We start from the raw sequence: 13,109 nt of genomic DNA on the forward strand, positions 1-13,109 counted from the left end.
CTTCAGAAAAAAAGTTCTTCCAATTTATTGAATGTGAAGTGTAGTAGAATCCCTGTAAAAACAATTTTTGTTGTAAAGTATTGAATTTTTGCCATGCTTATACTTTCTAACTCTATTCCTTCTCCCCCAGTCTTTGTACTTTAAAGGTAATTATGGATTTTGACATTTTGACTCAGATATTTACTCCCACCCCATCCCGCCTTCACCTGATCCTTGTGATCAGAAACCAGTACTTGTTTGTTGTATTTAATTTGCTTCTTAAAACTGTCAGTCAATTAAAAGCAATTTCAGATATGAGTGAATTTTATTTTATTCATTAACTGTTACCTTATTTGGTGTTGTGTTTGGAATATGATCATGGCAATTAATTTTTTATCATCAACACATGTAATGAAAAGGAAGTCTAAATATTTTTAAAGAATTCATTGGTGATTATTTTTCAACTTTAGGACATGAAAAGGACATTTTGATCAAAATTTTGCCATTTTGATGGAAAGTTGGCTAATGTGTTAGTTCAGAGAGAACCCCAGAGCTGCTTTGCTTTCATGTTTTCTATTTTAAACACTTGCATTGGTTCAGTGCTTTGTTATCCCAAAGACTGAAGGACAATAACAAGGGAAGAACATAATTTAAAGGTTGAAACTATGTGAAGAGAAAGTCTAGGAAGTGATTTATGGATGCGATCCTCTAAATTAGCTAGGGTACCACAAATACAATCCTGGTATTTGTACAGAGTCACTTATGGTGGTTTCATTGATTGACTAAAAGGTTGATTTTTATTTAAAAGGCTGTGTGGTCTCTTGCATTGGACTAAAAGTAAGAAGTTCCAATTTTACTTCTGTTATTTACTGCTGTTTGTATTTTTAAAACCTGTATTAAGCACTTGCATTACTTAAAAATACTGTGTGTCATCTCCTCATGCCTGCCTGCCTTTTCATCTAACAATTCAAGATAGTAAACTAAGACCTATCCTAACCTCAGGACTGGTCCAGGCAAATATATATTTGGTTTTCTCACCTTCTGACATTTCTCATTTTGCAGACTTGGATATTCCATTATCCAGAGTCTGTTCTGTCTGGAATGGAATATTCAGTGCTTTTTTTCTCACCCAAGACTGGCCTGTTATCCAACCGTCATCACACAGTTTTTCATTTACTCATCCATCAGCAAAGATTTATTGGGTGCCTATTAGGTGCACATCATCCCCTAATTCTTACCCTTGCTCCCTCCCCATTGGAAGTTTATTAGGTGTTATACTTTTCAGGGTAGGGAATACACAGTAATTAAGAGTATTGACTTTGGGGTAATAAAGAGGTAGTTCTCTCTGCTTCTGCCAGTTGGTAGCTGTATGACCTTGGGCAAATTAGAACCTTTTAAAATCTCTACTTCTTCACTGGTAAATCCAAAGGTTTGGTCTAAATGTTAATTGAAATAATGCATGAAAAATGCTTGCCAAGAGCCCAACACATAAAAAGCACTACAAAATGTTAGTTGCTATTATGTTGCCTGTCTGCTCCAACAGTGCTCATCTCAGGAAATGCATTCCCATCTCAGGAAATGGCAAATCCATTCTGGGGTTTGCCAGGCCATGTCCACATCCAGTCTATCAGTACACCTTGTCATCTCTTCTTTTTAAATGTATCCAGAATCTGATAAATTTCCAAGCGTCAGGCAGAGTGGTCAGATTGCATCACTCTCTGCTTCCCATCTCCCAAAGGGTGAAGCCCACATGGTAGGATGGCCTCAAGGCCTGATGGTGGTGCTGCCTCCCAGATCTCTAGTCCTTTCATACTCCTCTGCACCCACACCCTGTCTAGTCACACTAGCCTCCTGGCTGTTCCTTAAATGCACTAATCATGCACCCAGCGCAGGCCTTTACAATTGGGAGTTCCCTCTGTCTGGATCACTCTTTCCCCAGATACCTGCTTGCCTCACTTCCTTCTTTCACGCCTGGGCAACTGTCACCTTATAGTGAGGGCTTCTTCAACTTCCCTCACTCCTGCCACCCCCTATTAACTTTCTCCTGTTTTAATTTTCTCCAGCTACTTATAACTTTCTAAAATACTGTGTGTTTCATTTTTCTCTGTTTAATGTCTGTTTCCCTCAACTGAGACTCTAAGATGCAAGGCAACAGGGGTGTTGTCTGTTAGTAACCTTCCCACATAGGCCAGTGCCTGGCACAAATAGGCAATTGGTAAACAGTGAACAAATGAATGAAGAAATTATGGAATTAGTATGGAATTAACAAAAAGTGGACTTCACCACTTTCTGTGTATGATTTTGGAACAAGTAGCTTGACCTCTCTGAGCCTCATTTTCAATATTTGTAAAATAAGGATGATATTCATCCTTTATGTTGTTATATTAAAATCCTTTGACACTGAGAATTGCATGTGAAAAGCACTCAGTAAATGTAATATAGAGTTGATATTATTTTCATGCTCATGTTTAGTGGGAATGACCAAGAGACACTTGTATTTTAATAGTGGTGCTTAGGGTAGGAAGTTCCTGAAAGTGACCAGGCACTTTACAAATGAAATCTCCTTTAGTCTTCACTACAACCCTATGAGGAAAGTACTTGCATTAGGATTCTGCTGGTGAAGAAATGGAATCTCAGGGCGGTTAGGGATTCCCTCAAGGTCACGGAGCTAGTGAGTAGCAGGGTCAGGTAGAACTGGACCATATTCCTCCCACCGCCATTTGTTTTGCCTTCCTGATTCCTTTGATCATTTCTATAAAGTCATTCTAAAGGTGTGATTTCACCCATTAAGAACACTAAGAGGTAAAATGTGATATAAACATAGGCTATCATTGTTTATCTGTTAAGGAAACAGTATTAAATAATTTAAAGTTCTGTCTGCCCTTTTGATAGGCAATTTTAAAAGCGATGATTTCCTAGGGATTAAATGAAATGATTGTAAAAAGTGTTCTGTTAACTGCAAAGAACTTTACATGCATTAGCATAATACTATAGCTAGGTAACTGAAGAAAATAGCCTTTAACTTTGTCTTGTACTAATACAGCCAAGAAGTGTCCAAAACACAGCTGTCTGCTGCACAAATTGCATACCGCAAAAACTAAAGCGCAAGAAGTCTTTTTTTTTTTTAAAGAAATTCACGTTCTTTTATTTATTTATGACTGTGTTGGGTCTTCGTTTCTGTGTGAGGGCTTTCTCCAGTTGTGGCAAGCGGGGACCACTCTTCATCGCGGTGCGCGGGCCTCTCACCATCGCGGCCTCTCTTGTTGCGGAGCACAGGCTCCAGACGCGCAGGCTCAGTAATTGTGGCTCACGGGCCCAGTCGCTCCGCGGCATGTGGGATCTTCCCAGACCAGGGCTCGAACCCGTGTCCCCTGCATTGGCAGGCAGATTCTCAACCACTGCGCCACCAGGGAAGCCCCAAGAAGTCTTTTTAAACGTTATTTTTTAGGAAGTTAGACTCAAGGTGCTGGAAGAAAGTTCACACTCTTGGCAGAGTACAGGCGCAGTCATCTTTAATAAGCCCTTTGATAAGAGCTAAGAAGGGTTACAGGTGAATTTTCAGACATAAATACCAAGGAGCTTCAAAAATTTTGGAGAAATTCTTTTCTTATCCTAGAATGGTACTCCACAATGAAAATGATGTTATTACCCGGTTAGGTATCACTAGATGCTAAGACCTACGTTAGCAGAGCTGGGCTTTGAGGGAATTTGACTTGGCTAGTAACAATGTCTTTTGTATAGCATATTTTATTAGTTCTTCAAGGACTTTGCCATACGCATTCATAAGTTTTTTAAAATAGAAGTGATACGCTCTATCTTGATGATACTTGTCATTATGCAAAAAGTATCACCTGAGCCAGGGTTCCTGCTGAGGAAACATGAAATTCATACTCCTGAAGTCCTTGAGTATTTTCACTTATTTGTAAAAATCCTAATAAGTAAGGAAGGCAGGGTACTCTTGGTGTAATCAAACAAATTATTACAACAATTATTAGGGCGTCGATGTTGTCCAGGTCCAGGACCTGCTTATCTTTTACGTAAACTGTTGGAGGTGCCTCCAAACTAGTCTCGCCATTTTCATCATACCTCATACCAGTGGATCATTTTCCAAGCTGGCAGAGAAATCTTTTTAAAACCCTGCTCCAAACAATTGTACTGCTCTTCGGATCTGAAAACTTTGAATCCGTAGTGTCTACTCAGTAAAATACAGAACAGTACTTTGGTATAATCTTCCTTGAACTGGCCCCAAATTACCCTCAACTCTCCCAGGATACTCCCAAGTGCTCTATGTTCCAGCCACACAGAACTACTGATACATCTCTGTGCCTGTCCCAGATAGCCTTTCCTGTGCCTTTGCTCAGCTGATCTTCCCAACTTGAGTGTAATTACCCTACCTTCCATTTTTCCATCCTTAGCCTTTAGTACCAGGTGAAATACTGGCTTGTAGTAAAATGCATGACGTTTCTAATATCTACTCTAAACATTAGTCCCTCTAGAGTTGGAAACCATGACTGAAGGCCTATGGATTATCAGACGGTATATAAAGTTTCAACCTGTAGTTAACCATCATCTTCGTCATTGCTGTTATGTGAAAAAGCAGAGGCTTCCAAGGTATTGATGGTGACATCTACCTAATGATGATATTATCAGGAGATAGAATTGAATGGTGTGAATTAGTCTAGTTCTCAGAGGTGCAGTGTTCTCCCTAAGCAGAGTTGGAAAATCACAGAATGAATATCAGTGATGCATTGCAAAAGGACACTCAGATCGACTCAACTACTTATACTGATGCTCAAAGGAGAAGGAAGAAATTCGAGGAATCCCAGTTCTTTCTGATCATGCTACCAAGTCAGTTTGAATAGTAATAGTAGACTCATTTATCCTACAAGTACTTTGAGTCTTTTATGTCAGTGGGCTTTATTATTAGGAACTTTCTAAACAACATGAAAAGGGCAAGATTTTGGAATTTATGTCTTCGCGTGGGGAAGGTGTAGCGTAGAATGTTGAAGCCACGTAGCTTGGATTTGAATGCTGGCTGTGGCATAGGCTTGTTTTGTTCTGTCATGCCAGTTACTAAACTCAGTTTCAACATTGCTTGTGATAGATTATCTCTTCATTGGACTGCTATGAACTGTAAATGAGATGTCTGTAAAGCTCATTAGCATAGTGTCGGCTATATGTTAAGTTCTGAATAAACGTTAGCCTTAGTAATAATGATAACAGTGCAGAACCTGGGGCTGAAATGAGATAGTAACTGTAGGGGTGGGCATGGGGTGTGTCAGTGCTTGTTCCTGGCTGAGTCATCCTCGCAGTCTTTGGACTCAGCTGTTCTTCTCTTCCCTTAGTGGAAGGAATGGCAGATTGCTCTGCCTTCTCATCTCGCCTAAATGAGGGGACTGATCTCCGCTCAGCTTATCCACTAGGTGCTTACTGATCACCCACTATGAGCCCAGCACTTTGCTTGCTCTGAAAGTAAAGAGCCCCTTCTCTGGGGACTTTGTGTTCTAGTGAGGGAGACAAACACATAAAAAACAGATCATTTCACTATGATCTGCTAAGAGCTACGATAAAAGCACATTTATTTACGATAAAAGCTCAACTGTGGTAGCAGAATTGAATTTTAAAAAGTTGAAAAAAATTTTTAGACTGTGTACACAGTGGGAGCATTGTCAATCTGAGCAACCTCAATCCTGGATTATTAACATTAGAGTCAATTGGTTGTATTGATCATCAGGATGCCTTATGGGAACTACAGAGAGGAAAGCAGTAGTTTTGGTGCTCTGGATAACAGCCTGAGATCACTTGGCAAACTTTTGGCACCCTTGTGTATGAAGTCAGGAAGTGGAGATAAGCACAGGTGTTGTTTAAGTTAAGATGTAGGTTTGGAAATTTGGGACCCTCTAGAAGACATCACTTCCCCTTTAGAGTATGAGGCAAGAATAAATAACCACATTTAGCATAAAATAAAAAGACCAAATGATCCTGTTCACTAAGCTAATGTCTAAGTCACTGAATCTAGTTAGGGGAGATGAAGACTAAGCTGTAAACACGATGGGAACTATTTATTGGAACAAACACTTCTGGCTTTGTGGTGGTGTATTAGAGAGATCAAGGGCTAGGAATGGATTTTGGTTGAAGTGCTGGCTCTTCCACTCGCTAGATATGCAAATTAAGTAGGCAGCACCTGCTCTGCTCCTTTGTTTTCTTACCTGTAACATGGGAATGATAGTAGCATTCATAGCATGCTGTGGGGATTAGGATCTCTACTAGGGCAGGATTGTTGTTCAGTACTATAGTTCTCTCTCTTGAAACAATATAAATATTGGAGAGGAATAGCTGTCTCCAAATTTTTTGAATGTTGTAATTCAGTTTGGACATGTGGACATTACATAGCCCACAAAGCAAGGTTCTGAAGTTAACAACAACAACAATAAAATAAGTATATGCCAACTCTCCACAAAGCATTTATTTAAAAAAAACAATCAAGGTTATATGTAGTCAGTGTTCTAAATCCTGCTGCCTTGCTTGTGTGTGGGTGGGGAAGGGAGGTGGTGGGACAGTTACACCAGAATTCCCCACTGGTAGGAGAAGCAATGTAGAAACCTGTTAACTTGTTAACTGACACCCCTGTCCAGTTCTGATGGGCATGTAGGAACTATTCCTGCTTCAAGACTCATTGGCCTTGAGGTGTTTCTATATATTCTCTTCTAATAGTGGTCTTTCGACATTTCCAAAGATGTTGCATAAAATCAAATTGACAGCTGACCCATTCTGGCATTCTAGCATATTGAATACTGTGAAAATGCATGATGTGTTTTTTCTTCACCACTTTCTCTGCTCTCTTTGGTGTGAGAACCACACAGGTCTTTGGGTGATGAACCTCACATAAAAAAAAAAAAAATCACCATTCCTTAGTGATCTGGGCTACAGATGCTGGGAACAGATATTTTGGAGTATTCATGAAGATCACAAAGGACTTGAAATTGCTTAGAAGGTTTATGAATCCGAGGCACAGTAACTATTTGTTGTGCTAAATTTTACTGCCAGTTGTTTTGTGTGTTTACATAGCTTTTCTAAAATAGCTAAGCCAAGTCTTCATTAGCTTAGATTGTGGGTTGACTTGACATTCATCAGCCCAGAATGCTGGACTGGAACTTGGGAGCCAGCCTTGGAGCCTGTTCTCAGATCTTCCATTGACTTCAAGTTACTTCAGGTTTGTGACTTGCTCTTTGTATTTTTAGCCACGTGTAAAATGAGAATTTTATTATTATTATTATTATTACCCCGGATTTAATCAGCTTTCTTGCTGGGAAAAAAAGAGCTATAGCTTAGTCTGAGCACCAAAGGGGCTCACCAGAGCTGAACCCCAGAATTAGATAGACTTAATCACCCAGCCCCAGACCTGATGGACCTAGACAGGCTTGTGTTCCTATGGGCAGGCTGGCTCCCAAAGAGGAAAGAGAGAGGAGCTGAGTAAGACTTAGGGGGTGGGGCCTGGACATCAACATTGTAAGAAAGCTTCTGTACTTGAAGTGTACATCCACGTTAGGGCCTAGCCCTTTAGGCATATCACATATTTTGCGAGGCCTCTGTGCCTTTGCATATGCCTAAATTGAGCATCCTTGCCTTCTTCACTTGGGAAAAAACCCTGCTGATCCCCCAACCTCCAATTTGGGTATGTCCTCCTCTGTGAAATCTTCCCTTTCCTCTTCACTTCCCACAAGCAGAGTTGCCCAAGCTCTCCTACGTGCAACTACTCTGCCCTAGACTTAGCTATTTCATGAACCTTATTCTGTGTTGAAATTATTTGCCAGGCAGACTGTGAACATATTTGTAAAAGCCCCCACACACACACATTTGTCAATGTGAAAAAAAAAAAAAGGTCTGAAAGTATATCCATCAAATTATTAAGGGACCTTAACTCTGAGGAGAGGGATTTGGTCAGAGGAGGAGTTTTTAAAAAAATAAATAAATAAATACATTGATTTATTTTTGGCTGCGTTGGATCTTCATTGCTGCCCACGGGCTTGCTCTTGTTGCGGCCGCGGTGCGCGGGCTTCTCCTTGTGGTGGCTTCTCTTGTTGTAGAGCACGGGCTCTAGGGCTCATGGGCTTAGTTGCTCCGCGGCACATGGGTTCTTCCCGGACCAGGACTCGAACCCGTGTCTCCAGAATTGGCAGGTGGATTCTTAACCATTGAGCCACCAGGGAAGCCCAAGAGGTGGTTTATATTTTGTTAATATGTCCTCAGTTTATCTCTACATTGCTTTAATTTTTAAATGATACGTATTATGATTGTAACATAAAAATGATAGTCTAAAAGAGGAAGAGTGTTGCATTATTTTTTTGCTGTATATTGCCTCCTGAGATGATTTTTTTTTAAATGGTTTTCCTTTTTTAAAAAAATTTTTATTTATTATTTATTTATTATTTATTTTTCGCTGTGTTGGGTCTTCGTTTCTGTGCGAGGGCTTTCTCTAGTTGCGGCAAGCGGGGGCCACTCTTCATCGCGGTGCGCGGGCCTCTCACTATCGCGGCCTCTCTTGTTGCGGAGCACAGGCTCCAGACGCGCAGGCTCAGTAGTTGTGGCGCACGGGCTTAGTTGCTCTGCGGCATGTGGGATCTTCCCAGACCAGGGCTTGAACCCGTGTCCCCTGCGTTGGCAGGCAGATTCTCAACCACTGCGCCAGGAGGGAAGCCCCTGAGATGATTTTTACCTATCATTTCAGTCATCATCCCAATTTTGGACCATGATCTGCCCTCTCATGTCCCTCCCTCTCCCCCTACTCTTTCCAATACTCTCCTTCTTTCCTAAATCCCCATAGATCAGATGAGATGATGGGGAAGGGACAATCCTCAATCTCACTATCTTATTATCCTCAATCTCAGGCTTGTTTTGGTGCCATAAATAGGAATAGGTCTTTTCCAAATACCTCTCTATTGAGCTGTTATAAATCTGAACAGATAACAGGAAGAGAGAGACTACTTGTTTTTCTGCTCTAACCCTGTGTGTATCTTTTCTTATGCAGGTAAACTACGGAATTGAAGTTTTGAAGGATGGATAAAGACTTCCGTTATTATTTCCAGCATCCCTGGTCTCGGTTGATTGTGGCTTACTTGGTGATCTTCTTTAACTTCTTAATATTTGCGGAGGACCCAGTTTCTCATAGCCAAACAGAAGCCAACGTTATTGTTGTTGGAAACTGTTTTTCATTTGTAACAAATAAATACCCTAGAGAAGTTGGCTGGAGGCTTTTGAAGGTGCTTCTATGGCTACTTGCCATTCTCATAGGACTAATAGCTGGCAAGTTTCTGTTCCATCAGCGTTTGTTTGGTAAGTACCCATGAAATGTAATGTAAATAATTATTTAGTTCTATACTCCAAGATAGAAATTTGTTATTTCTAAATGCCAGTTTAGAATGCATTTCAGTTTGCCTTCCAGCCTTAATTAGTTATGTGCTGTTGTAGCTCTGGTTCTTCAACTGTTCTGTGTTTAATGGTGTACTTTTCTATGGCCTAAGGAATATTAGCATGAGGTAAAGTTAGTTCTAAACTTAATTTTAAAAAATGGTGTTACATCTAAAATGATTGTGTGTGTAATCTTATTTAAAGAAGACATGTAAATAGCTCTTTTCCCATAAGTAGTACCTAAGTATGATATCATAAAGGGTTTGTAAATCATAAAGAGAATGCTTCCGTATCACACCACATTCTCATTAAAGTAAGTTAACCATTGCCTATATATTTACACATATTGTTCATTCAGGGAATTAGAACAGGAACCGTTAACTTTTTCCCCTCATTTCTTTCTTTCCTTTTTTTTTTTTTGTTTTTGAACATTGGCTTTAGAATGTTTTTTTTGAGCCTGATCAACCACAGAACAGTATTATAGTAAGGAATCTCTTGGTAGTAAGCAGCAGAAAAAGAGACTAAATTTGTTTAAGTTTAAAAGGTAACTTACTATACGGGTATTGGGATATTTCACAGAGACCAAGAGTAGAATTTGTTTTGATAATTGGGATAATGGAAACAGGGGCTTGAATTCTACCAGGATGTTTTTTGTCTCGACTGCTCTCTCATATCTGCTTTATTCTCCTTTCACACTGAAGATCAGTTTACATCCACTTAGAGGGACTGGCTTGACTCTTGGTCCCAAGTTTAAACTCTTAGATTTAAACGAAGTTGACCCAGGTTGGGTGTGGTTCCTACCTCTGGTCCAATCGATTTTGGCCAGGAGGTGGGTGCAATTTATTCAACAAATTCATTGGTTACTTATTATGCCAGGCACTATTCTAGACATCGAATCAAAAAAGCAGGGTATCTGCCCTCATAAACACATCCTACAGGAGGGAGAAAGGTTCTAAACAAATAAATGTATAAAATGCAAAGAGGTGATAAATGCTATGGGGGAAAAGAAAGTTTTAAATGCTACTGGGTCAATTAGGGAGAGAACTTAGCAATGAAACTTGGAATTTAGCAATTATAAGATCATAGGTGACCTAGTGTGGGTGTTTTCAGTCTAGAAGTTTGGTTAGAAACAGATGGCAATGGTTCAGGGAATAAACAACAAATATATATGCATACATACACATAATATTATATATATATTCTTCTCAATCTCTACTCCTCAAACTGTTGCCATCTGTTTCTATTGCATAAACATATAAAATGTACATATTTTATATTATAAAATATGTAGTTTCAAGAAATTTGATGAGGAAATGGAAGAAGGAAATGGGAAGTAGCTATAAATGGAAAAAAGGCTAAGGGGAGATTTTGTTTTTCTTGTTATTTTTGATGATGGTGATTTTATTTGAGGAGTGAGATTAATTGATCTGCTTGTCATGGGGGAAGAAGCTAGACTGAGGTGCAGGTAAAGATATAGAAGGAAGACAACATCTCTGAAGGTTGCTTTGGTCTGTGACTTAGGACACAGGCCACAAACAGTGGCCTAAGAGGAGGACAGGAGGAGAGACCCCGGTTCCTCAGAAATAGTCATGAGTGAGATCGAGGTTGGTACTCTAGGAGGTACATTTGAGGTGGAGGAGTAGAGAGGTGAGTGTGCTCCCACCTGGTGATTTCTATTTCACTACGAGGAAGGAAGAGCTAAAGATAAAGATGGAGGGATTGATGAGCAAGGGGCTTAAGAAGGTGGTCAAACTTCGGAAGAGCTACTGTAGGGAATATGGATGTGAACTGACTAGGACAAATGAAAGGGTTACTGATGACCACCGAGGGCTGAGTTGGTTAGTCACTATAAATTTGAATGATACCAATCTGAATAGTTGAGCAGCTTTCTCTGTGAGAGCTCAGTCACCTGGAACAGAATTTGAGTGATTCACCTGGTCGGGGAATACTCAGGCTTGCTGTACTGGAAACAAAGGATGGAAAATAAATGAAGAGTTCTAGTAAAAGAGGTATTGATTTGCTTAGCAGGGGGTTCTGGCTGGGTGTGGAAAGGAGGTGAGGAAAACAGTGGTTTCGGAGGAGTGGGCAAGGGCCTGAAGATTTGGATGAAACCGAACAGGTGAAACCGGAGTAAGAGAAGGGAACAGACTGCTGGGTGTGGTTAGATGGCATGTTGTAACAGAAGTATAGCCATTCTTTAGTGGTGATTCCCAACTAGGGTGTGTTCTTTAGAGAGTGGGTGCTAAAGTTAAATGGAGAGATGGGGGTCCTTGACACAGAGGATAACTGGGAACTGGGTGTGAGCTGGGCCGTCCACCGAACACTGAACAAGCGTGGTGTTGTTTATAGTAATCATATGGATAGAAGAGGTCAAGGGGAGGGGGTAAGCGAGAGACAGTCAGTTTTCAAAAGTGGGTGAAGGGTGCTGAGCAGGCAAAACAATAGATGTCCATTACAAGCAATGGCTGGATGCATCTTTAATCCATTCCATAAACTTGCTCAGGGTAGAAAGCTAAGGCAAGCTTAGGCCAAAATATACAGTTTGGAGAAAAGTTATCAGCCTATATTATAAAAGACTGAATGAAAATCATATGGTGGAGGTAATGATATTAATAATAAGGGCAGATCATTTGGTTTTGTAATTACTACATTTCATTAAGTTATTCTATTGCCGTCTTATCTCTTATACTAAAATCACATTTAGTCATGGCTTACTTCTTTCTTTCTTTCTTTCTTTCTTTATTTTTGGCTGTGTTGGGTCTTCATTGCTGCGCACGGGCTTTCTCTAGTTGTCGCGAGCGGGGGCTACTCTTTGTTGCAGTGCGCGGGCTTCTCATTCCGGTGGCTTCTCTTGTTGCGGAGCACAGGCTCTAGGCATGCAGGCTTCAGTAGTTGTGGCTCGTGGGCTCAGTAGTTGTGGCTCACAGGCTTCAGTAGTTGCGGCGTGGGCTCTAGAGCAGAGGCCCAGTAGTTGTGGTGCACAGGCTTAGTTGTTCCGCGGCATATGGGATCTTCCTGGACCGGGGCTCGAACCCGTGTCCCCTGCATTGGCAGGCAGATTCTTAACCACTGAGCCACCCGGGAAGCCCCATGGCTTACTTCTTAATTCTCTTGTTGGTATAAATAATTCAGCCCTGAAAAAAAATCATTCTAGGTTTCAAGTAGTTTATTGACTACAAATTATTTTAAAACAATGCAAAAGTGTGTCCGTTTTTTTTTTTTTTTTTTGCTTGCGATAGGTAAGATTTTATAATATAGTCAGCTTTATCACTTCTATTTGGTAAGTTACTTTTTTCTTTTTTTCCTGTTATTGAAAGTCTTTGAAATTACATGGGGTATTAGAGAAGGGATGATAATCTGCAAATCTTGGTGATAACTGGCTAAGATAACTGGACTCCCGATTGAATTTTCTAATGAACTCCAAACTGGTCTTCTCCTTCTTTCTTTCTTCATGGCCATTGTTTCTTCCTTCACTCACAAACTGTTATTAGTCGTTTGCTCCTAATAGTTCTCTCCTTCTCCAGTTCATTCCGGATTTTGCTACTGGAATAATTTTTTTACATGGCTAAATGGCTCCTATCACCTACAGAATAAAATCTAAACTCCAAAGCATGTTATGATCTGCTCCTGCCTGCCTTGTAACCTGGTCTCTTAACATTCCATACTCTACAGAATTATTTGCTGGCTCAAACCTGCTGTCTTCTCTTACGCCTCTGTGCCTT

General features: G+C 40.3%; 1 protein-coding gene across 3 annotated transcripts in view; it reads left to right on the top strand.

The window, feature by feature from the left end:
* Positions 1-13,109, top strand: part of TMEM117 (transmembrane protein 117) — a 526,689-nt gene that overhangs the window by 1,520 nt on the left and 512,060 nt on the right. For all 3 annotated transcript variants that reach the window (XM_068561522.1, XM_068561521.1, XM_068561523.1), the window contains exon 2: positions 9,008-9,312. In XM_068561522.1, the coding sequence (XP_068417623.1) occupies positions 9,036-9,312 (277 nt within the window). In that variant the 5' untranslated portion in view covers positions 9,008-9,035. The remainder of the gene's footprint in view (positions 1-9,007; positions 9,313-13,109) is intronic.

The sequence above is a fragment of the Eschrichtius robustus genome, chromosome 13 (assembly GCF_028021215.1).
Source record: "Eschrichtius robustus isolate mEscRob2 chromosome 13, mEscRob2.pri, whole genome shotgun sequence".
NCBI lineage: Eukaryota > Metazoa > Chordata > Mammalia > Artiodactyla > Eschrichtiidae > Eschrichtius > Eschrichtius robustus.